Source organism: Erinaceus europaeus, chromosome 4 (genome assembly GCF_950295315.1).
Source record: "Erinaceus europaeus chromosome 4, mEriEur2.1, whole genome shotgun sequence".
NCBI lineage: Eukaryota > Metazoa > Chordata > Mammalia > Eulipotyphla > Erinaceidae > Erinaceus > Erinaceus europaeus.
The window spans coordinates 75,315,913-75,340,985 of record NC_080165.1 but is presented as its reverse complement, the minus strand read 5'-3'; the positions used below and the strand labels follow the sequence as shown (position 1 = coordinate 75,340,985).

The following is a 25,073-nucleotide window of genomic DNA, read 5'->3' as shown; positions in this document are numbered from 1 at the left end:
GGAATGTGTAGTTTTCCGCCAGACAAGAGATGAGGGAGGAATGATGATCTAGAAAGTGAATAGGAAGTATCTTTGTCCTAAGAAAGCTTTTTTTAAATGTATTTGGAACTTAAGAGAGATGAGTGACTAAGATGATCCCAGAGAGATACATCCTTTTAGGTTATAACAATATTGTGATGATTTTGCTAAAGATTAGAAGGAAGGAGATAAGAATGTCTTTTAAAGATATCTATGTAATCTAACATAGATACAGTGTGTGAAGATCAGGAGTGGATTATAGAGCACTTATTATCAATTCAGTTTAATGGTGGGGAGCTACTGCAGTGATCCTAGCAAGATATGATGGTGACCTTCCCAAAGTGAAGAAAAAAAAATTGGGGGTGGGGGGAAGCAGATGCAACTAGACTGCATTGGAGAAAAAAAAAAGGAGGACAATGTTAACATTAAACTTGAGTACTCACTAAAATTATGTGTGCAGTCTCTCAGAGAGACTAGAGAAATGGAGTTCTATCTTCCTTGATAATTACATTTTTCTAACTGGGTTTTCTTTTTTTAATTAAATTTACTTATAAATTTAAAAAATTGAAAATATCAGTGGCTCAGGCAATAGCGCAGCAGGTTAAGCACATGTGGTGCAAAGCACAAGGATCAGTGTAAGGATCCCAGTTTGAGCCCCTGGCTCCCCACCTGCAGGGGAGTCGCTTCACTGACAATGAAGCAGGTCTGCAGGTGTCTATCTTTCTCTCCCCCTCTGTCTTCCCCTTCTCTCTCCATTTCTCTCTGTCTTATCCAACAATGACATCAATAACAACAACAATAATAACAACAACTGTCAGTCAAAGTTCAGGGCGCCAGTATGCCGGGCTAGCTTCGTGGTGGGAGATAGATGACCAGGGACACATGACTGAGTGGAGAAGCAGTATTTCTTTATTTACGAGCGAATGATTCAAAAAACTAATCTAATCTAATCACAACCCAATTCTGTCCTGCCTCTCTCTCCTCTGGCAGAAAAATCAGGAACCAAGCAAGTACATCCTATAGGGGGCAGGGAGAAGGAAGAAGTGCGAACTAAACCAAAATCTCCCGGAGGCAGGGGGAGAGAGACCAAACCAGTGTAACAGAATGACCATGTAAATAGACGACAATGTCAAGCAATGTAACAGAAGGGATCCCAGAAGCAGAACTAGAAGCATACCAACAAACAACAACAATAAAAAAAAAAAAAAGGGCAACAAAAGGGGGGAAGCAAAAAAAGAAAAGAAAAGAAACTATCAGAAAAACCACAGGATAAGAGGGGTAAAATTCCACACATTTCCCACCGCCACAGTTCCATATTCCATCCCCTCTACTAGAAGCTTTCCTATTCTTTGTCCCTCTGGGAGCATGGGCCTAGGATTATTATGAGGTGCAGAAGCCAATATACCCTGAGGTCGTCTGCCTCAGGGAGTCAGTAATGTCATGGTAGCATCTGGAACTTGGTGTCTGAAAAAGCATTAAGATATAAAGAACAAATTGTTTAATAATATGGAAACTTAAGGAAAGAATATAGCAGATAAGATTTGGGGTTTCTGAGAGTCGGGATGTAGTGCAGTGGGTTAAGCACAGGTGACACAAAGCACGAGTACTGGTGTGAGGTTCCTGGTTTGAGCCCTGGCTCCCCACCTGCAGGGGAGTTGCTTCACAAGTGGTGAAGCAGGTCTGCAGGTGTCTATCTTTCTCTCTCCCTCTCTGTCTTCCCCTCCTATCTCAATTTCTTTCTGTCCTATCCAACAACAACAATGACAACAATAATAACTACAACAATAAAAAAAATAAAACAAGGGCAACCAAAGGGAATAAATAAATTAAATATTTTTTTAAAAAAGAAAACATCAAAACTAAAAAAAAAAAAAATTGGGGGTTTCCATTTTGGAAAGGTTAGTAGGTCTATTTTAGGTATATTCCAAGGGGGCCATGGCTTTACTAGTTTTTGCCTGAGTCTGACAGCTAACATGCAGGTGGACCCAAGATATTATCTGGGGAGATGGTGTCAGGTTGGAAATAGGACAAGAAAGCTGGATGATTTATATATTTTTCCCAAGTGTATAAATATCGTTAACTGTAAACCCCATTGATTTGAAGCTATGTAACCTCTGCATTCCTGTGGGTCTGAGCTCACATTCTGTGGTCATGGCTAGGAATATTCCAATTTGCACTAATTTTGAGACTTGTCTTTCTTGAGTGGTAGATTATGTTGCCCACTTTCGCTTCAGAGAATGGAAAAGTCCCTATCATTGTTGATTCACACTGGGGTCAGTGTCCTGTAGGGGCCCACAGAGAGGTCCATTATGGTTTTTTTTCTTAAATGTTTTCTTATTTTGATAAATCAGAGAAAAATTGAGAGTGGGAGGGGAGAAAAAGAGGGAGAGAGAAAGCAGCACTGCTTCACCACTATTAAGGCTTCCCCCTGCAGGTAAAGACTGGGGCTTAAACCTAGGCTCTTGTGCATGGTAACTATCCCCATGATGATTATTTTCCAAAGGAATTACTTCCTGATCCTTAGGAGAGACATTACTAAGTTATAAATTTGGCAAGAGGCTTTTAAGAAGACATATCTTTCAAAAGGACAGAGAGAAAAAAAATTACGTTTTCAAAAGTAATCACTTGTTTGCATTTAAATGTCCTACTATTCTGTTAGCTTCATGGATTTATATTCAACAAGACCACTATTTAGCACAATACATAAAAGTTAATGCAAAATGAATTATAGATTTGGGTGAAATATGGATATGTTTCTTGACATCAGCTTTAGAGAGATACTGAGGAACTTAACTCCAACAGCAAGGGAAACAAAAGCAAATATAAGCAAATATGAATATATTAAACTAAAAGCTTCTGCACAATGGAATAACTGACATCCTACTGAATGAGAAAAGATGTTTATACATTATATATCTGACAAGAGGTTAATATCCAAGTTATACAAATTATTTATAAAATTCAATGAAGAACAAAATAACCAGACCTTAAATTAAGCAATATCCACTTCTCCAAAGAAGATATTTGGGTGGTCAGTAGGCACAAGAAAAGATGTTCATCTTTTATTTTTAGGAAAATGTAAATCAAAACACCAGTAAGGTATGACCTCATACCTATGAGAATGACTATTCTCTAAAAGGTAAGAAATAATGTGTTGGTCCAGGTGGTGGAACACCTGGTGAAGCACATATACTACCATGTGCAAAGACCTGGATTCAAGCTCCCAGTTCCCACCTGCAGGAAGGAAGATTCAAAAGCAGTGGAGCAGTGCTGTAGGTGTCCCTTTCTCCTTTACTCTTTCTCTCCTCTGCCCCTCTGGATTTCTCTCTGCCTAACAAATAAAAGAAAAAGAAAAAAAAGAAACATATTAAACAATATGTGAAAGAAAGTAACTTCTATACTCTGTTGGTGGGAATGTAAATTGGTGCTGGAATTGTGGGAAGAAGTATGGAGATACCCCCCAAAAAATATATAGACACTGGGGAAAGAGAGAAGCAGGCTGGGAGTATAGATCAACCTGCCAACACCCATGTTCAGCGGTGAAGTTATTACAGAATGCAGACCTTCCACCTTCTGCATCCCACAATTATCCTGGGTCCATACCCCCAGAGGGATAAAGAATAGGGAAACTATCAAATGAAGGGTTGGATATAGAGCTCTGGGCATGGGAATTGAGTAGAAATGTACCCTTCTTATCTTATAATTTTGTCAATATTTCCATTTTATAAATAAATTTTTAAAAAATTTCTTATGATTCAGTTATCAAAATGTTTATCAAAACATACAGAAATAAAACACTAGTACAGAGAGACATATGCACTCCCACATTTATTAAAATAGCAAAAACTAGAAGAAGCAACCTAAGTGCCCAATGTCTATAAAAGATGAAATTCTGTCACTGCAGTAACATGAATGAAGCTAGAAAGTATCATGCTTAGTGAAATAAACCATATTTTAAAAAGCGCAGTGTGATTTCACACATATATGGTAGTATGTATAGAGAATTACTAAAAACGATAATCCAAATAATACAAAAATTTCACTTATGGGATATTAAGAACAGTTACTGGTTACCAGATAGGGCAGTGGGATAGGGCATGAGTAAATTGGTGCAACAGAAAAATAATGTAGAGTGGAAGAAAAATGTATTTTCAGTGGTGAAATTGTTGTAGTATATACACATGTTTCTTATAAAGAGTGCACAATGGAAACCTAAACAGTGTAATAATGCAATATTACTTAAAAGTCAGAAGCTCTCAGGAACATGAAGCTATCACCCGTAGTCAAACAAAACAAACAAACAAACAAACAAAAACCGCCTAAAGCTTATTCAAACTGAGGGGAACATTAAGGCCATTTTGATCAGGGAAAACCAGAAGTATTATCTGACCTTTAGGGAAAATAGTCCAGGAATAGAAGGAGAGAAAGAAAGAGAGCTATAGTAAAGAGCATACCCACAGAATTGTGTTTTGTGTTGTTGAAGAAGCTGGGATAGGTAAGTAATCAAAGTAGCTATAACAACTGGGAAAAGAAGGGCTACATTTAATTTCATATAAAAATAGCCAAATTCACCTAGTGGTAATAGGTCCTATTGATTAAGAGTATCTAAGAAGTCTGCAAAGGCATAGATTTCAGAGGACTAGTAGTGGAAAGTACCACTAATAAGGGTAGAGGCAGTAACTAACTGCAGCCTAATGTGCATGCAGGTGAGCGGCCAGATTTAGTGGCCAGAACTTACACTGGTCCATGAGAACTTCCATATTTTTCAGTGGAGTAACAAGCAATGGCTAATCTGAAGGGGCCAGTGGTGTACCCCTGGTGAAGCACACATAGTAGTAAGTGCAAGGGCCAGCTTGCGGATCCCTGTTCAAGCCCTCGGCTTCCCACCTGCACAGGAGAGCTTCACAAGCTGGGAAGTAGGTCTGCAGGTGTCTATCTTTATCTTTCTCCCTCTCCCCTTTGTTCCTTCCCCTCCCCCTCTCTGTTTCTATCTTACCCAAGAAAAATGGAAAATAAAATAAGGACCACTGGATTCGTAGCGCTGACACCAAGCCTCAGCAATACTCCTGGAGGCAAATAACATAAAATTATCTGACTAAAAAATTTTTTTCTATCATTTTTTAAGTAGAGACTGAGCACATAAAAAATAAGTGACTTTTGGTTTTATTTTATGTTTGCTTAGGGAAGTCTTGGTGAACATGGAGATGGTGGTCCAAAAGGAGAGAAGATAATCAGATTTTCAAAGTGAATAAAAATTTCCAGAGATTTAAGCCAACTCATGTATCTACATATCAGTCCTGCTGCAAATGAGGTTCAGATTCTGGGGAAGCCATATGCCCACAGAGGGTACAACTTCTACCAGGTCTGACCAAGCAGCCAGATTGAAAACTGTTGAAGGGGCATCTCCTCAGTAAAGACTGCTGATAGCAGTCAGCTATAAGGAAAGGAGCACATCAAGGGGAAAATAGGATACAAGATTCTTGTATAATTAGATGTTTCATGAATGTATGTAGATGGCAAAAACAATCTGTAGGCCCCGTTAGACAAGATAGCTCAGGTTCGGGCTCACTGTTTTTGTGTCTTATTAAGTGTCCAAATATAAATGATCATAAACCACCACAGGAACATGTTTGGTGGACTCATAAGGTGTGGTAATCAATAACAACAATAATAATTACAACAATAAAAAACAACAAGGGCAACAAAAGGAAATAAATATTTTTTAAAAATTCATACTCCCAGTGGGGTAAAGTGATAGGAAGAATAGGATAAAAGGGCTCTGAACTCCAGCTCCATCAGGGCCCAGAGAGAGAGGAGGAAACGGGAGATTTATAAGATTTAGTAATAAAGTTATGTGTGGCTTTGTGGGGGGCGGGGGGTAGAGAACTGAACCTGGAAGAAAAAGGGGGCAATTATGTACAACTGCAGTGGCTTGTAATAGAGGGATTAGAGATTCAGAACTTTGGTGATGGGAACAGTGTGGAATTATACCCCTGTTAACATGTATTTTATTAAATCACTAACAAATTTTTAAAAAAGAATTAAAACATGTGAACTTGAAAAAAGTTCATGTGTCATAACTAGAAAATACTGCTAATAAAGATAGTCCCAACAAAAGACTAGGAACTTCTTACTGATTGACCATTGAAAATGAAATTTTCTTCAATGAATAAATAAAACCTTGACATTCAAAAACAGGCATAAAATTGATCGTACATCAGTAAGAAGTCACTTATGTATTTAGTACATTAGAATTATTATTTCCTGTAATTGAAAAGCCTAAAGAATTCCTGTATCACCACGACTACATTACATTTTAAGCAATTTCTGGTGGACTCATGCAGGCTAATGAAACAGAAAAAGAAGAGGAGGAACAGAAGGAGGGGATTGGGAGGAGGAGGAGAAGAGGAGGAAGCGGAGAAGGAGGAAGGAGAAGAAAGATAAAGCCACAGAGCTTGTCATATAGGACAGCTGAGCAAATAGTTGTGACACATAAAGCATTTAAATGATGATTCATTTCTTGAAACAAAACAGCTGGCTTTGGTTTTGCTATGTTCATTAGAAAACATATGTTACTTGGAATTCCTAAGACCTCAGTGTTGAGAAATTTGATTCTGTGAAACAGGTGTATTTCAAACTCTAAGAACATTTCTATTGCTAAAATCTTTTGTAATTGTTTCAGACTCTTGAGTGGAATCAGAAAAAAGCCAGTAACATAACCTTTCCCTTCTAGCAAATAAATAACCTACAAGAGTCTATCGGGAACTTGTCACAGTACCTGATATAAAGTACATATGAAATAATTTTGAAGAATCGCAATTAACAGGACAAAAACTGTCAATAAATCTTGCATACAGTGAACTTAAAACATAAGCATACTGAAGTTTCCTCTGCCTTTGTCTATCTACTTAGAATCTGTTCTGAATCAATACATTTTTTATTATAATGTTGCTCATAGGTTACAATGATGACAATTTTAAAATGCCTTTAAGCTGCTCTCACAGACATTTGTTTATACTTTGGTGGACTCTGATGGTTCTGAACACTGGTGCACATTGAAATTATATGGAGAATTTTTTAAAAAAAATACTTGTATTCAGCCACCTTTCTCACAGACTCTGCTTTAGGTAAAAGCAGTACCTTCTATTAATCTAGAGTGCATATTGTTATTATTTTTAAAATGTTTTTTAGATTATTTTAGCATTAGTCACTGAATGGCTTTGAAGACAAAAGGTAACTGTTGCATTTTTTTCTTGGGAAAACATAAATTACCCCATTTATAAGACGGGCATAAATATATCTATACTGAGTTAAAGAATAAAATCAAATGACATGAACTAAAAATCATTATGCATGGCACATAGTAAGCTCTCACCAAAAGATTTGCACATACCTATTTGTTCTGCCTGAGCTTCCTCTCAGGAGTTCTCATTTATCTATATTTGGTATTAAAAGGTACTTGTTACCATCCTTAACACCTGGTCTTATTTTGATAGGAAAGAGACTCAATTTATACTACAAAAGAATGTGAAATACAATTTAATCACATAAATTAATTGTCATTATAGCATAATTTACCAATTCTCAGTGTACTGACAAAATAGAATCACAAAACCAGCATAAGATCTTGGAACCCAGCATCGCAATGAACCCAGAGCAAACGCAAACCATCAGTAGAATCTGCACAGAAATCACATATGGTTCAATATCCTTACATCAAGACCATGAAAATATGAATAGAAACCTCAAGGAACACTAATGGCTAGTAAAGTTAAATGGCATGGAGACAAGGGATCACCAATATGCCAGTATTGAAATGATGATCTTTGCTGTGTAGCTGCCTAAGACTGGAAAGATACAAAGAAAAGTATTTGCCAGTTAGTTAAAAATGACTGTTCAAGCCCTGGGTCCCCACCTGCAGGGAGAAAGCTTCATGAGTAGTGAAGCAGGACTACAGGTGTCTCTCTATGTCTCTTGCCCTCTCTACCTCCCTCACCCTCTCAATTTCTCTGTCTTTCTTCAATAATAAATAAAAATATTTTTTAAAAATATTAACTGTGCAAAATATATTTCACAAATCTAAAAACATGATCTCTATTACATATGACAGGCTCCCTTTTCCTCTAGTCTAAAATCACAAGATATTAAGATAGAAATGTAAAGTGAAATCCAAAGTTTATGATTATGAAATCCATTGTTTATGATTATGTATGTGTATATATAGTAAAATTGCAAATACGTTGATTTGAAAAGATAATTATTCCTTGGGAGAACTGCGGTGCTGTGGTGGTTTGTAGTGAAGGGATTGGGGAGTCAGGACTCTGATGGTGGGAACAGTATGGAAGCATACCTCTGTTGACATGTGATTTTGTAGATCAATATTAAATCACTAATGAAAAAACAAATAAAAATAAGAAAAAGAAAGAAAAAAAAGCATCTCTCAAAATGGGGCTAACAGAACTTTGACTTTAAAATTTTAATATTTGGATAATTGGAAAGATATTTTGTATTCTTAATCAGGATTTAATGTCTTAAAGTATCCTGTAATCTATAAACTCTATATGATTCAAATCAGTAAATATATACATTATACACACAAATACATACACACAAAGATAATTACTGAATTCATGATACGGACTCCCTCTGGGACAAATATAGGTAACTACATCTTTAGTTACAATTTTTTCTCTTTCTTTCATTTTTGGTCCCTACTACTTGCAGGTTTGACATGTTTCATTTATGATATTTTTTAAATAAAAAAAATTGACAAGATAGGAAATAAAAACATATGTTCGTAAATATAATGGTAAGTATCATTTGCAAGTATGCTCTTGGGGTTGGAAAACCCCACTAGTATATCACAGCTAATGTTTACCTTTCATTTTTCAATTACATGATATTCAAGGATTATGGTAAACACTGGAAGAGACACAATTCTGAGACTCCTATGAAGCCTGATTATTCAGACATTTCCCTTATGCAAGTATTAGTTCTAAAATTGTATTTTCTCAAAACACTTTTTACATGTCATAAATAAATCCTTCCTCAAGATGTTTGACCAGAACCTTTTAGACATTTCTAAGCTGCTGTTGTCACAGAACTGACAAGAATGCTCTCTTTGTTCCCAGCCAATCATTTAAGCGGCAATATCAATGCTGGAAACTGGAAACAGCTGAAAGATTTATTCCTCTTCATATGACTCTCCCTTCCATCCCTACCTAAAAAAAAAGTGTCTGAAATAAAATGAGTCTGGCTTACTGTGTTAAACAATCTGATGTCTTGAAGATAAAAAAAAAAAAGTATGTGTGTGTGTGTGTGTGTGTGTGTGTGTGTGTGTGGTTATAGCAGCAGAGCAAAATTAAAATTTTTCTCTTCTGAATGTTCTTTACTTGAAAAATAATTAAGTTTGTTTTGCATTAATTTTAAATATCAGAATGAGTATTAAGGATTCCTAAAAGACCTAAAGGCATTGTGAAGTGCTGACAAAAAAACATTATTCTGCAAATTGTCTATCTTGGTTCAAACTTCTCATTGTTTCTTAGATTATAATAGATAAATTCCAGTTAAAAAGAGCACAAATAATCTCTCTATGAATCAGACAGTCTCAACAGTGTTCATCTCATCCTGTGCAAAATTTCTCTCTGCTTTTTCCTGAAAGGGTGAGACTGGACAACCAGGATTTCCAGGATCTGTTGGTCCTAAAGGTGAAAAAGGAGAATCTGTAAGTATTTAGTAAAAAGGAGAATCTGTAAGTATTTAGTTTGGGGAACAGAGTAAGGATATCTAAACAATAGATTTAAATATTCCCCCTAGTTAGCTTCAATTCCATGTGCCTTGATTGCCCCAGACATTACAAAAAATAATAAAAGTATCTGAACAATATTAATAAGATACCTTGACATGTATTCAATCACTCCATTTTTTTAAACAAACACAAATTCAAGGGTTTTTTTTTAGAGTTTCTTTTTTATTCCACTGCTCCTGGAGGCTGTTTTTTTTTTTTTTTTGCCCTTATTGCTTATCATTGCTGTGGCTATTATTGTTACAATTGTTGTTACTGCTGTCATTGTTGGATAGCAACAACGATAGAGAGAAATTGAGAGGGGAGGGGAAGACAGAGAGAGGGAGAGAAAGATAGACACCTGCAGACCTACCTTACTGCTTGTGAAGCGATCCCCCTGCAGATGGGGAGCCGGGGGCTCAAACCAGGATCCTTAGGCTGGTCCTTGCACTTGCCATATGCGTTTAACTTGCTGTGCTACTGCCTGACCCCCATTACCTACTCCATTTTTTAACCTGAGGTAGGCTTTTATAATCTTTGGTTTTCAAGTGAGAAGTTGAGGCACAGAAAGAGTAAGTAACTTGCCCAAGTCACATAACTTTTGGGCTTTCTGAAAAGTCATGACATATTTTTCATTGTTTTTCAATTCAAAAAAGTGTCATGACCTTTCAGCCAACCCAATAGTAATAATTGGACCTATTAATTTCACATAGGTTTATTCTGTAACCCACAGTTTAGTCTCTATTGACTAAACATTAATTTAAATGAATAATAGAATCGATATATAAAAAACTGAGTCTAATTTATCTATAAAATTAGAAATGTTTATCAATCTCTCAGTTACTCTGCATATACTAGGAAATTAGTTTTGGCTCTTGTATTTTTAAATATCAAAATATCTACTTAAACCACTTTTCTTTTTTTTTTTTTTGCCTCCAGTGTTATCACTGGGGCTCATTGCCTGCACTACAAATCCACTGCTCCTAGAGGCCATTTTTCCACTTTTGTTGCCCTCGTTATTGTTATTGTTGTTATCACTGCTGCTGTTGTTGTTGGATAAGACAGAGAAAAATTGAGAGAGGAGGGAAGACAGATGGGGAGAGAAAAACAGACACCTCCAGACCTGCTTTAGCACTTGTGAAGCACCCCCCCACACCGCAGGTGGGGAGCCAGGGGTTCAAACCGGGATCCTTGAGCCAGTTCTTGTGCTTCACACCATGTGCATTTAACCCACTGTGCCATGCCTGGCCCCCACCACTTTTCATTATTACTGAGTCTTTTTTCTTTCAAAACTGAGTTGTCATTTTGTATTTGGGGGTTGGAAAAAAGGCTTCATTGTAATTTATATTAATAAAGAACTACCTAAAGAGATTACATGAATGTTGTCTACAAAAAAAGACTCTTGTTTTAATGCTTCCAAAGAGAAAAAGCCCACAGCAGCCCTCATGAGTTAAATTTACCATTTGTTTTATGTTTGATATATATATATATACACAATATCTTAAAATTACTTTTAACCTTTTCTTTGCTAAGGTTAACAACCAGGATTGGTTTTCCTGGGAAAATGAATGAAGCGATCATGAAAATATATGCTAAATAGAACCAATACTCAAAGTATTTCATTTTATTACAAAGCCATATATTCTGTTATTCCAACTTAAAAATCGGCTTAATTAGCAATGACTAATTTTTCACAGGCCTTTGGAATCAGTGTTATTACAGAGATGATCCCAAGGTCTTCTACCTTCAGGGATCATGTTTCTACATAGTATTCAGCCCAACCCTTTCTTACCTCACTTCCAAAAGTAGCATTTTTAAGGGGATCCTCCATTAAAGAAATCTCCCACATATTCAGCCTGGTGGCTGCTACACCTTCTATCTACCAACTCACTCCTGATGTCCATATGTATTGGATCCTTTTACTTGCTTCTCTAGGTCCCCACTGTCTTCTCCTCAGCTTGGCTCTGACACTTAGAATCTCTTCCATGTGACACCATGGTAGGCCTAGCTGTAAGATACATACCACCATTCTGTTGGGAAATCTAAGATTTACAGAGCAGAAGAGAGAATATTTGAATGCCTTAGAACTGTTCGCAAATGTGAATGTTCGTTTGGCAACACCTGGGGATCATTTTTAAATGTTTATTCTAATTCAGTAAACTGGGATAGGGCCTGAGGCTGCATTTCTCACAAAGTTTCAGGTGATTCAGGTCCATGGACCATAAATTGAATAACAGCATTTGATAGATTTCACAGCTTCTAGGAGAACCCCTCTGATTTTCTGTCCTACTCATAAAGTTTGAGGACAGAAGGAAGGTTGCTAAGGTAAAACAGATTGAGCAAACAAAGCTAGGCTTGAAGTCAGGCTTTCTAGATTGAGTCCTGATTAACTTCTTACATTCTTACTGGCTGTGTGATGTTGAGAAATTTACTTAACTTCTCTGTACCTTAGTTTGTTCATCGACAAATGGGTATATTCATAGTACCTCTATTGTTACATAAGAATTAACTACATTAATAAGTATTAAGACAGTATAACAGTGCTTGGGCATTATCATAATTCAATAAATGCTATAATTAAATATTTGTGAGTTAACATTTATTTAATTTAATAAGAATTTGTTAGACACCAACAGTGAACAGCAGAGATACAGTGATAGATGGATTATATAGAAATTATATGTCAGAATTTATAGTCAATGTAATCTAAGAAAAAAAGTAGATGATATTATGTAAATAACTCATAGTTATTCAGAGCCTTTCTGAGTCTCTTTCTTCATGCTTGAAATAGGACAGTATCTTCTTCACAGAGTTGTGTCGATTAAATAAAATTATACACATAAAAAAGAAGAGTTTTGTGCATGCGTGAACACACATGGGCCACATCTTAAGTTTAAAATGTGTTTTTAGTAACTCAGTGGGAGTCTGGAGAGTGATATTCAATAAGAGGTCTCTCAGGACGGAGTGGCGTCTCACCCAATTGAGCACACACGTTACAATGCACAAGGACCATGGTTCAAGCTCCCAATTGTCACCTATAGGTGAGAAGCTTCACACACAACAGAGCAGTGCTACAGGTGTCTGTCTCTCACCTTCCAGGTCTTCCCTTCCTTATATCTTTTTCCTATCAAACAAAAGAGAGAGACAGAGAGGAAGGAAGGAAAATATGCCCACTAAGAGTGGTAGATTCATTGTGCAGGCATAAAGCCTCAGTCATAACCCTAGCAACAGTAAAGTTTTTTAAAATTTTAAAAAGAAGCAAACTTTATCTGTATTTCTTTTGTTTGTTTTGTTTATTTTTATTTATAAAAAGGAAACCAACAACAACAACAAAAAAAACACAGGATAAGAGTGGTACGACTCCACACAATTCCCACCACCAGAACTCTGTATCCCATCCTCTCCCCTCATAGCTTTCCTATTCTTTATCCCTCTGGGAGTATGGACCCAAGGTCATTGTGGGATGCAGAAGGTGGAGGTCTGGCTTCTGTAATTGCTTCCTCGCTGAACATGGATGTTGACAGGTTGATCCATACTCCCAGCCTCTCTTTCCCCAGTGGGGAAAAGCAGGGCTTCAGAACACAATGGTCATCTGCCCAGGGAAGTCCGGTTGACATCATGTTAGCATCTAGAACCTGGTGGCTGAAAAAAGTGTGAACATATAAAGCCAAACAAATTATTGACTAATCATGAACCTAAAAGCTGGAATAGTTCAAATGATGAGATATGGGGGTCTCTGTTTTATAGATAGTTAGTAGGCCTATTTTATTTTATTTTATTTTATTTATTAAAAAAAGAAACACTGACAAAACCATAGGATAAGAGGGGTACAACTCCACACAATTCCCACCACCAGAACTCCATATCCCATCCTTGATAGCTTTCCTATTCTTTAACCCTCTGGGAGTATGGACCCAGGGTCATTGTGGGATGCAGAAAGTAGAAGGTCTGGCTTCTGTAATTGCTTCCCCGATGAACATAGGTGTTGGCAGGTTGATCCATACTCCTAGCCTGCTTCTCTCTTTCCCTAGTGGAGTGGAGTTCTGGAGAATCAGAGCTCCAGGACACATTGGTGGGGTTTTCTGTCCAGGGAAGTCTGGTTGGCATCATGCTAGCATCTGGAACCTGGTGGCTCGAAAGAGAGTTAACATGCAAAGCCAAACAAATTGTTGATTAATCATGAACCAAAAGGCTGGAATAGTGCAAATGGAGAGTTTCTGGGGGGAGGGGGTCTCCATTTTGTAAATAGCTAGTAGGCATATTTTAGTTATATTCCAAAGGGCCCATGACTATAGTAGCTTTTTTTTTTCTTTTTCCTGAGCTTGACATCTGATAATGCAGGTGGATCCAAGTTATTGTCTGAGGAGATGATGTCATGGCTGGGAATTTCTAAGCACTAATTAAGCTAACTGTGAGGATACAAAATACTGTCATCTTAGCAGCCATTCTGCCTCTGGTTGCATGTGTGTATTGCATCATCTTCTATGTGAACCTTATACGATGAAACTCTGGCATTGATCAATATTCCAATTTGTGAACTATTTCATAGTCTCTTAATAGCATCAAAATAATTAGCTTATGAAATATGTGATATAGTTTTAAAATTATTTTCCACTTTAAGCTGGACCGGCAGACCAGGTACATTCTGAATCATTTATACACTTTTTTTCAATGAGGTCTGACATTGGCTACGGGATTTAAGCCATATCCAGTTTTGATCTCTGAAAGTATTTATAATTGATTATGTTTTCTACGCATTTTCCTAGGGGGAACCTTTTACAAAAGGTGAAAAGGGAGATATAGTAAGTAGTTTTATCACTATCTTGGGTTTTCTACTTCATTGATTTCTTGCTCTATGGTTTCTGGTATGTTTATTTTTTAGTCTAATAGATTTGATAATAAAAACTCCCTGAGCATTTTACTTTTTCCTCTGTGAGTCTTGACTCTTTTATTTTGACAAATGAGAAATGCTAAACATTGTTAAATGTTGTCATGTGTAATACTGTAACATTTGATTTGGTGAGTATATATTGTCTTTTTTTAATTTTTAAATTTTTTATTTATTGGATAGAGACAGCCAGAAATATGGAGGGGATGAGGAAGGTAGGGAGAGAGACAGAGAGACATCTGCATCACTGCTTCACCTCTTATAAAGCTTCCCCCTGCAGGTGGGGACTGAGGACTCGAACCAGGGTCCTTGTGCACTGTAAAAAAGACGCTCAACCAGGTGTGCCACCGCCCTGGTACTATATATTGTCTTTAATCCATTACTGTAAGGAATAAATATTATGAAAGAAAGTCACATAGACTATCACAAACAAATAATTAAAATACAGTAAAAAACTCTTAATGATACAAATTGGATATCAGGAAGAAACATTTTACTTAAAAAAAATCTATGAAAAGTAAGAAAAGAATTAAAAACAAATTTCTTATAACCAATATTATTTTGTTTCTGGAAGCTTATTTTCCATTAAATATGTATATCTGGTAGTAGAATCATCATGGCATATCAGCTTAACATTTGCTCTTTCTTCCTCTCACATCCTTCTGAAATTTTAATTCCCAGAGATGTGAGGTTAACTAGTGTCAATTCCTAACAGTGTCAGCAAAGTAGAGAATTCAGTGATTGCTAATGGAATATGATGATTACAGTGTCAAATTGACACTAGAAAAGAACTACTAGAATAAAAGAAAGAAAATAAAATATTTTAAGGTCAGGAAAATAGCTCGCTTGGATAGTATGCTGCATTGCCATGTGTGTAACCATGTTAGAAGCAATGTGTGACCACACTGAAAAGAAGCTTGATACTATAGTTCCCCACCCACCTTCCCTCATGCCACTCTTTCTCTCTTTGCATCCTCTGTCTCTATCTAAAAATTACAGGAGTTGGGCGGTGGCACAAAGCACAAGGGTCGGTCTAAGGATCCCGGTTTGAGCCCCCGGCTCCCCACCTGTAGGGGAATCGCTTCACAAATGGAGAAGCAGGTCTGCAGGTGTCTATCTTTCTCTCCCCCTCTCTGTCTTCCCCTCCTCTCTCCATTTCTCTCTGTCCTATCCAACAACAACAACATCAATAACCATAACATTGTTAAACAACAAGAGCAACAAAAGGGAAAATAAATAAAAATAAAAATAAAAATTACAACTAAAGATAATTTTTATGTGATGCCAGATATTAATCTCAGGTCTACACATGTGCTCTATCACTGAGCCATCTTCTTGGCCCCAATTTTTATTTATTAGCAATAATATTTTAAATCATGTTATAGAGTGAATATACTCTGATTTCCTCTTGTCTCACATAAATTCCCTTAATTTCATAACATATAATAAAATTATAAATTATATAATATATAATAAAATATAAATTATATAATATATAGTAAAATGACAAGTTATGTAATATATAATAAATATAAATTATATAATATATAATAAAATTACAAGTTATATAACATATAGTAAATATAAATTATATAATATAGAATATTTAATTTTATAGTGGAAATTCAAATGAATTTAAAAATTATAAGTGTCACCTCCTTCTGAATTTGATCACTATACACGTGCTGATGTTTTCATTTCTTTACAGGGAGAACCTGGGATAATTGGACCCCAGGGAATAAAGGTAATATGACAGTCTTCAGTTACATTTCCAACCTAATGAGACTGAAAATCAAAGTGACTATTTCATTTTCCTTCTCATCTGTATCTATAGGGTGAACCTGGAGATCCTGGTCCCCCTGGATTAATAGGAAGCCCAGGATTAAAGGTATATAAAAAATAACAGGTAAAGTAGGAAATAATTTTGGGACCATAGCCATTTTATGTAAAACAAGGTGCTCTGGTGTACCATTTATTTATTTTTTATAAATGTTCTCAGAAACTTTATAATATTTCCATGGTGATTTCTCCTCCATTGGCTGCATTTATTACACACATAGTAATAGCTTCTTTTGCTTTATAATAGGCTTTTAAAACTCTTTTTCAGAGCATATTCAGGCAAACGCTAGAAGAAGAAGAAGAGCATATTCACATAATATACCTAAAAGTGATAAGAGTAAATAATATAAGCTAAGTTTATGACCTTGAACTGTAATCTTAAAATGAATAGGTATTGGAATTCAATAAGTCCAAAATTATGTGTCTTTGAAATGCTCAAGTACCCTTTGTGTGATTCTACAAGTTTCCCAAGAAAGAAAAATTGTTGAAAGTATAAGGGAAATAATGTGATATGCTCCTACTAATGGCTAAGACAAGTCCCAAGACTCACCTGCTGGTGAGAACAAATGCATTTAAACAGCAACATCTTGAAGCTAACTTTGTAAGCTTGAAGCACATTTCAGTATTATGTAGAGAAGACAGGAAGATGGAAGTTATTATTTCCATAGAGAAAGCTCACATTGTTTTACATATGTATAAGAATAAATTGTAATATGTTTAATAAGCTAAAGTACATATTACCTTCTATTTTAGGGTCAGGAAGGACCTGAGGGACCTATGGGGCCTAGAGGACCACCTGGAGATGTCGTATGTACAGTAGATAAAGTGTCTTTGATATTTGGAAATTTAACTGAGACTGAGCTATATCTTTCAAATGTCAATATCTATTTATATGACTATTTTCCAAAGACATTTGTCCTTTCTGCCACTAAAGCTGGTCAGAAGGTATTGGGAAGGTACAGTAGCTTCATAACTCAGTCTTTGGACCTTGAGTTACCTAAATTACTATTTTTCTCATGCTTGTATGTGATGCACCAATAGTAGAGAATATTGAAAACATCAAAAATAAGGAAAATCAAGAAAGAAAGCATTTCCATTATGCATGACTTCTGTTCAACTGCTTATTCAAGAAAAATCGCTTCCAAAGCTTTTGTTGTTGTTCTCTTACAGGAGCCCTCAAAAAGAGCAAGTCTTTTGGCTGAAAATATTTTATAATGCAGTTGGGGAAAGATTTTTCAGTTACATTATCACCTAGCTCGTTATTCTCTCTTCTCCCTTCCCCTCATGCCACCTCTTCTATTATCCTTCCCTTCTCTTTTAACAACAACAACAACACACACACATTCTCCCGCTCTCTCTCTGTCTCTGTCTCTGTCTCTCTCTCTCTCTCTCATCACTTTCTATTTCCCAGGTCAAATTTTTGTCCCTTGTACACCTATATAGCCTTCTGAAAACTTAAAACTTAGACTCACCATCAATCCACACGTGAGAGAAATCATGGCCCCTTGGGGTTGGATATCTGTCTGGCTATACTTCAAGGGCCCTCCTATTAGACTCTCTCCTTTTCCCATCATGTTGGAACCAGTGCTGTGACCTCTTACCTTATTTCTTATGCTCCATTACTAACCCTCCTAAGTTTTATCTTTCATCACAGTAGGTCAACAGTTCATAGAGTATAGCTTGCTGTTGCTCCCCCCAAGTCACTTAATAAACACGGAAGGTGTACCTCTTTGAGACATCTTAAAATAGAAGAGGTAACACTTATGATAAAGACAGAATGACAGGATACCTAAAAGTGAGCTTCAGGGAGCTAGAGCTAAAGGAATAGGGAGGAGATGCAATGTATTTACCCCATTGTGTTTCAGAATCTTAATATAACCCTACCAACCATCATCTTTCCACTCTTGCTTGGCTATAAAGTGGATGAGGCATTTGGATCAATTTCCATTGATTTTGATTCTTCTTTCCCATTACATCTAGCTGACTTCACTTGAAACAACAATAAGTGGAGCCGGGTGGTAGCACACCTGGTTGAATAACCCTGGTCCCCACCTGCAAGGGGAAAGCTTTGAAAGTGGTGAGGCAATACTGCAGGTGTCTCTCTCCTTTTCTATCTCCCCCTTCCCTCTCAAATGCTGACTGTCTCTATCCAAGAAATAAATAAAAGTAATAAACAATTTTAAAATATTTTAGATATTTTATAGTTTAATAATATTTTAAAAGAAAATAATAAACATATTTCTAATAATGTTTTCCCTGTCTAACAGGCTAAAATAAATTCATACCCATGTAGTGTATATGTTAACATTCTTACCTTTTGAGAAAAACCCACAGATAAATTTGATTATAAAGAAATATTCGAATTGTTCTTTCCCTTTAATTCTGAATGTTCTAGGGATTTCCAGGAGAGCATGGCATTCCAGGAAAACAAGGCATTAAAGGAGAAAAGGTATAGTTACCATTTTATTTTGTTCACATATTAGATTAACTACAGGCAGAAGACCATAAAAGCGTTGGGCGAATGAAAGAAAAAAACAAGACAGCCAGTATTGTGAAAGGAATAGACAATTACATAAGATATGATGCAAAGAAAGCCAGCCATGGTTGTGCATTGTAGTAGTCCTGATTCTAGCATATACAACACATATAACAAAAGGACATTTAGTGATGAGACTCTAGGCACTCAGAGAGTCTGCTTCAGGCTCAGGTTACTGACTCTGGTATAGACCTAAGAAGCCTCTTAATTTTTCAGGACCTATTTCCTGTTGTGTACATGAAAGTATTATTAGTAATAACCCATTACTGGAAAGTAACTTGAAGAGAATATGATAATAGTTTAAAGAACTTAAATAGATATGTCCTTTTGTGCATATATTTATACATATGCATGTGCTTTGTAATATCACTAAACCTACTGTAATGTGACTCACTATAAAATATAAATATATTCACGATAATCAGAGTAATTCCTGACCTGAGGATCAAATACTTTTAACTGTAGATTGCACTTCCGCTCTTGGGAGACATTGGTTCCTTGTCCAAGGTACTCTGTTACTGTGTAAGAAATCATGTATTAATTTCCTGAAAAAACTAAAAAAAAAAAAAAGAAAATCTCTACCAAAAATTTAATTTAGACTTAATAATGAACTTGAACAATCAGAAAGAATCTTATCTTGTTTTCTTTAGGGAGAGTCAGGTGGGATTATAGGCCCTCCTGGACTTCCGGGTCCTAAAGGTGAAGCTGGCCCTCCTGGGAAAAGCCTGCCAGGGGATCCAGTAAGTATCAGCCCTTTCACTAATGTTTCTCTTAGAAGTCCATTAAACTGTTTTTGATTCCAATTTCAAAGCACAAATACAGGGATTAGTTTAGATTTTCAGGGAAAAAAAAGTATCATTTAGATCAAAGATTTAGCATCTTTGAAAATTTGATGCAAAAGATTGTCTTCTGAAAAAACTACACGTCTATACCATTTAATATGCAATTTTGGAAAATTTAGACCTTTCTGAATATTCTGCATGCATTCACAAGGAATCTGAAACTTACTAATGCACTCTGATATTTGTCCACATGTTTGATTAAGACAGTATGTATGTCAAAACAGAAAGCCCTGAGATTTCCCTTCCAGAAGTTTCTGTAGATATGACCGTATATGGTCATCTATAGGAAATATTTCTGTAGTCCAGGCTTTGTCTAAAACATTTTTAAAAAGCCGATAACTAGAACTTTTAAATAACCAAAAATGCCTTTTTCATAAAACTTTTTCCTCATCTCTTTTGAATTTTTATAGAAAGCACGAAGAACAAGCAGTTCTCAATAGCTGTTACTTTGTTTTAAAGACAGAAACACCTGATATTTTATACTAGCTATACACTGTCTAATATACTCTATAAGATTTACATTTCCTGTTCCTTATTCTTTCATAAAAAGGGTTACTCCAATAAAACAAAGAGCAGATGAATATGTTTAGTAATGTCTACGAAGATGCTCTTAATCGTTTTAGAAAAATAAGTTACTTAATTATTATTATTATTTTTTTTAGGGATTAGATGGAAATCCTGGAATACCTGGTCCACGTGGGCCAAAGGTATAAAGCATCAGTTATTGTTTTAAAAACAGTGATTAACAAAATACAATTGAAAATTGATGTTCTTTGAGCCTTGAACTAATAGAAGCATTTGTTTCACAGGGTGAAAGAGGACTGCCAGGTGTCCATGGTTCCCCAGGTGACACAGGTCCACCAGGGGTGGGAATTCCTGGCAGAGTAGTAAGTGAAATTCAGTTGATTTCTTAAAGCCTTTGTTGATTCAGTGTTGTGAAATAAAATTCTTTTGCAAATTTGAATGAGAAAAGAGGAAGAACTCATAGGAGGAAATTCAAATCAGTACTAGTCAGAGGGAAAGATCTAATGGACATTGAGATTACATCACTAAGTATATTGTGTATTTGTTGTTTATTCAACTCACAGATGCTGACCACACATTGATTCTGGATTAAAAGCAGTTATTTAACTCTTTATACTTTTACTCTATAGCAGATATTTCTTTGAATTATAATGTAAATTATAAGGATGTCAAATATCAGATTATTATGTGTTGGTTTGCTCTTAGCTATAATAAGTCAGTACATATTGAATGGGATGTGTATAAATAAGATTATATACTATGTAATTCATAGATTTTTGAAGATATATTTACTTACTATTGGGAGGAAAGGAAGAGAAAGAGAGAATGAATATGCATACCAGAGTACCACTCTGAAATATAAAATGCTGAGGATTGAAGTTGGGACCTCATACTTGATAGTTCAATGCTTTATCCACCGCACCACATCCCTGGCTGCTTTAAGTTATGCTTTAAAAAGAGAAATATGCTTTTAGTCATAGACACAAATAATGAGCAGTTTCCTTTTCTTTTAATTGCCACCATGTTTATCACTGGTACTCAGTGCTGGCACAACCCTTTATTCCATCAGTCCTGGTGGCCACTTATTTTCTTCATCTTTGTTAAAGACAGAAATGAATTGAGAAAGTGTTGAGCAGAGAGACAGACACGACACTTAATAGCATTGATCCACCAATCATGAAGCTTCCCCCCCTCTCAGCTGAGGAAAGGGTTTTGAACCCTGCTCCTTGCACATGGTAACATGAGTGTTTTACTGGATGCAACCTGGCCCCCATGAACAGTTTTTAATATTATTTATCCATAATGAAAGAGCTTAGAACAGTGCCTATGCATATATAATAATGGATACACTGTGCATACACATGTTGACCAAATAATAATATGAAAAGACATAGAAGACTGAGATAAGAACATCAAAATCAAAATTTTGATGATGTTCCTTTAACAGTAAGCTTTATAATGAATTATCATAAGAATTAAAAGAAGGTATAATTGTATGAGACTTGTGTTTGATTACAAAGACCAGGGTAAAAATGACCATTGGAGAAGGGGGATTATACAAAGTAAAAAAGTAGACCAGGAAATTATTAGAGATGAAGGAGGTTCAAGTGAGTGTTCTCTCTCTCTCTCTCTCTCTCTTTTTAAATAATTGAAGGACATATAAATGGGGAGAGAAAAGAAACTTTAATAATAGAAGTGATGTGAGCCTTTATTTAAAAAAAATATAAGTAGAGAGAAGTTACTGAAGCCAGCTGGTAAAGCCAGCTCTTTACTTGTTTATAGATTTTCAATTCCATGGTGAAATAATAAGGACAGAGGTATCTTCGTTAAGTTCACCGATAATTTCCCGGTTTCATTTTAATTACCCCTAAATTCTAATTTTTCAAGTAGTGAGTAATAACTGATTGATATTGTATTGTCTGATTCCTTCAGTTGAATATTAGTTTTGACAACTGTTTCACAGAAGTGGCTCAAGGTAGATATCAAAAAGGAAAGGAAGTTCTGAGTCAGTTACTCCTGTGAGCTATTCATTTCTGAACAAATAGACTCTGGATGCATTGCTAGTGCAGGAGCAGGAGATGTTAATAACAGAGATGCCACAGATATTTGAGCAAAAGCATATTAATCTTTTCAGCAGCAGGCACTTGGTTAAGTGTTTACCTACCACTTAAAAATCTTGGCAAAGTATGTAGAGTTCTCAAAGTGTACATGGTGGCAAGAAGTCCCGTTATTCTACTAACTGAATTGCAATGTTGAACACTTTATCCCACTAAAATAATTGAGAAGTATTACTGTCAGATTTCTTATCACTGAGTATCATTCTACACAGGGCTCTCAAGGACCAGTTGGAGAACCAGGTATTCAGGTAAGCTACTTAAACATATTATCTGGTGCATCAAATTCAACTTGCTAAGTTGCAGAAAGTTACTGGAAGACTGTCTTCATAACTACTTCCCTCTTTTTTTCAGGGTCCTCGAGGCCTCCCTGGGTTTCCAGGAACTCCAGGAACCCCAGGGAATGATGTAAGGACCATGCTCATTCTCCCCCTTTTCCCCAAACCCACATTCTGTCTGTGTCTATGACTGTGTACATGTGTACAAGACTTGAACATGTTTCTGTTTTCAGGGAAATCCAGGGAGGGATGGAAAGCCAGGTTTGCCAGGCCCCCCAGGTGACCCGGTATGTCAACAGGCTGTGCCTGATTTATGTATCTTTAATACACCCAGAAGCCAAACAGCCAACAAAGCAAGTTTTGCTGTCCAAACTAATTAGAATGCTCAGTGACTGCTTGGTGATTTTGTTTATCCCCATTATTTTGTAGAGAGAAAAAAATTCAAAGTATATCAGCATTTTTTTGTGTGTGTGTGATGAATACTTATTTCCTAAGGGTATAATTCAGCTGTACAATTTTGCCTCAGGCTGAGCCTTGGCAAATAATGTCTCAATCCCATGGAAAATTGAGTTAAAATTTATAGTCACAAATTCTGTTCTTTTTTAATACTGGTGACTAAATGAATTTTATTTTTCTAAATGAAAGTTTACAGGTAAGTTGCCTACAAATGGTACATATCCATTGCTTCTGTGCTTTTTTAAGTGCTGAAATAATTAAATTACAAAAACTGGCTTGAGTGGGCTCTTAAAAATGGGTTTAGGCACTAAATATGTGTTTCAAAGTTTTATTTTAGGTTAAACCTTGCTTTGAGTGACAGTGAAATCTTTAAATAGCCTCAGAATCAGCAGTTATAATTTGAGAGGCCATATGGTACATGACATTGTATTAAGAGTTTTGTATAATAAAATCCAAATCTGGCCTCTCGGATCTAAGCTGCACAAATCCTTCTGCCTCCCACACTGTTTAGGCCTTATGTGCCTTTATATGCTACGGGGAGAGTCATATTTTGGCCTCACTTTAACTCTGCTGCTGAGTGAACCATGTAACATCTGGCAATCTCATAAAGTGTTAGGTGGGTTTACAGTGTCTCTGAAAAGGCATTTTAAGACATGAGGTCAAAACACTGCTCAAGTTTCATCAGTTATCTGTCTCATTCATCACTTAAGGACTCCTATAGAACTTCTTAAACTTTAGAATGAAATAACTTTAAAGTTAACTTATACAGTACTTTTTTATTTCTTACATTAATGATTTATTTGGCAGAGGAGTGATTTTCTGTTATTATATGCTTTGAGTTAATTTGTTATTTAAAAGCAAGAATATACTAGGATTGACATAATAGTTGTTATATCACGAAGAATATGAATTGGAGATGTACAGTAAAAGCAATAATGTATTTGTGCTTGCATGTTTATAGTATTTCTCAAAAATGGTTATGAATTTCGCCGATGTTACATGTTTGCTTTTCCTGTGAAATATTAGGCCAACCATTATAGCAGTAAGAAGCCCTGTGACAAATCTCAAATGGTCTGGCATTTTGAGGGAAAAATATCTACATTGTATTGCATGTTCGTTCTTTATTGTGTATACATATATGTATTAATACAAGTATTTGATTTTTTTTCTTTAACTATAGATTGCACTTCCGCTCTTGGGAGACATTGGTGCCTTGTTCAAGGTACTCTGTTGTTATGTAAGATATCATGTACTAATTTCCTGGAAAAACTTTTTAAAAAAGAAGAAAAAGAAAGAAAATCTCTACAAAAAATTTAAGGGATTACTTAGCCTGAAATAAAATCCATTTTTAAATGGATAGATATCTTTAAGGGGGGGAGATAATAGCATAACAAAAGCAAAAAAAAGATATTGTGTGTTTTATGCCAATTATATTAATCCCTCCAATCTCTTCTTTACTCATCTCGTTTGGGGTGTGATGAGGTGGGAATAAGGAAATGGTAGTCCTGAAATGAGCTGTAGGGAAGAAATAATGCTATTACTACCTTTGAGTAAAAATCATTCTCTCCTCTGAAAGCACAGCTTGCTCTTACCCACCCTATCTATGCACAGTGAGACCTTATCCTTCTCACTCAATCTGAGCTGGCCATCCCCAAGATAAAAACCAGTGCTGCTCAATAAATCACTAGATTGTAAGGCTGAGTTTTGATGTCATGGGACTTTCCAAAGTGGGTTATAAAATTCCAGTGCTGGGGCTCAGACAGTGGCACACCTGGTTAAGCACACATAGTACT

At 36.0% G+C, this 25,073-nt stretch overlaps 1 protein-coding gene across 1 annotated transcript in view; it reads left to right on the top strand.

Moving 5' to 3' along the window:
* Positions 1-25,073, top strand: part of COL19A1 (collagen type XIX alpha 1 chain) — a 388,031-nt gene that overhangs the window by 284,426 nt on the left and 78,532 nt on the right. The window contains exons 18-30 of the mRNA XM_060190822.1: positions 9,680-9,742; positions 14,569-14,604; positions 16,399-16,434; positions 16,525-16,578; positions 17,283-17,336; positions 18,925-18,978; positions 19,716-19,805; positions 20,570-20,614; positions 20,717-20,794; positions 22,762-22,797; positions 22,901-22,954; positions 23,058-23,111; positions 24,461-24,502. Coding sequence (XP_060046805.1) covers positions 9,680-9,742; positions 14,569-14,604; positions 16,399-16,434; positions 16,525-16,578; positions 17,283-17,336; positions 18,925-18,978; positions 19,716-19,805; positions 20,570-20,614; positions 20,717-20,794; positions 22,762-22,797; positions 22,901-22,954; positions 23,058-23,111; positions 24,461-24,502 — 696 coding nt within the window. The remainder of the gene's footprint in view (positions 1-9,679; positions 9,743-14,568; positions 14,605-16,398; positions 16,435-16,524; positions 16,579-17,282; positions 17,337-18,924; positions 18,979-19,715; positions 19,806-20,569; positions 20,615-20,716; positions 20,795-22,761; positions 22,798-22,900; positions 22,955-23,057; positions 23,112-24,460; positions 24,503-25,073) is intronic.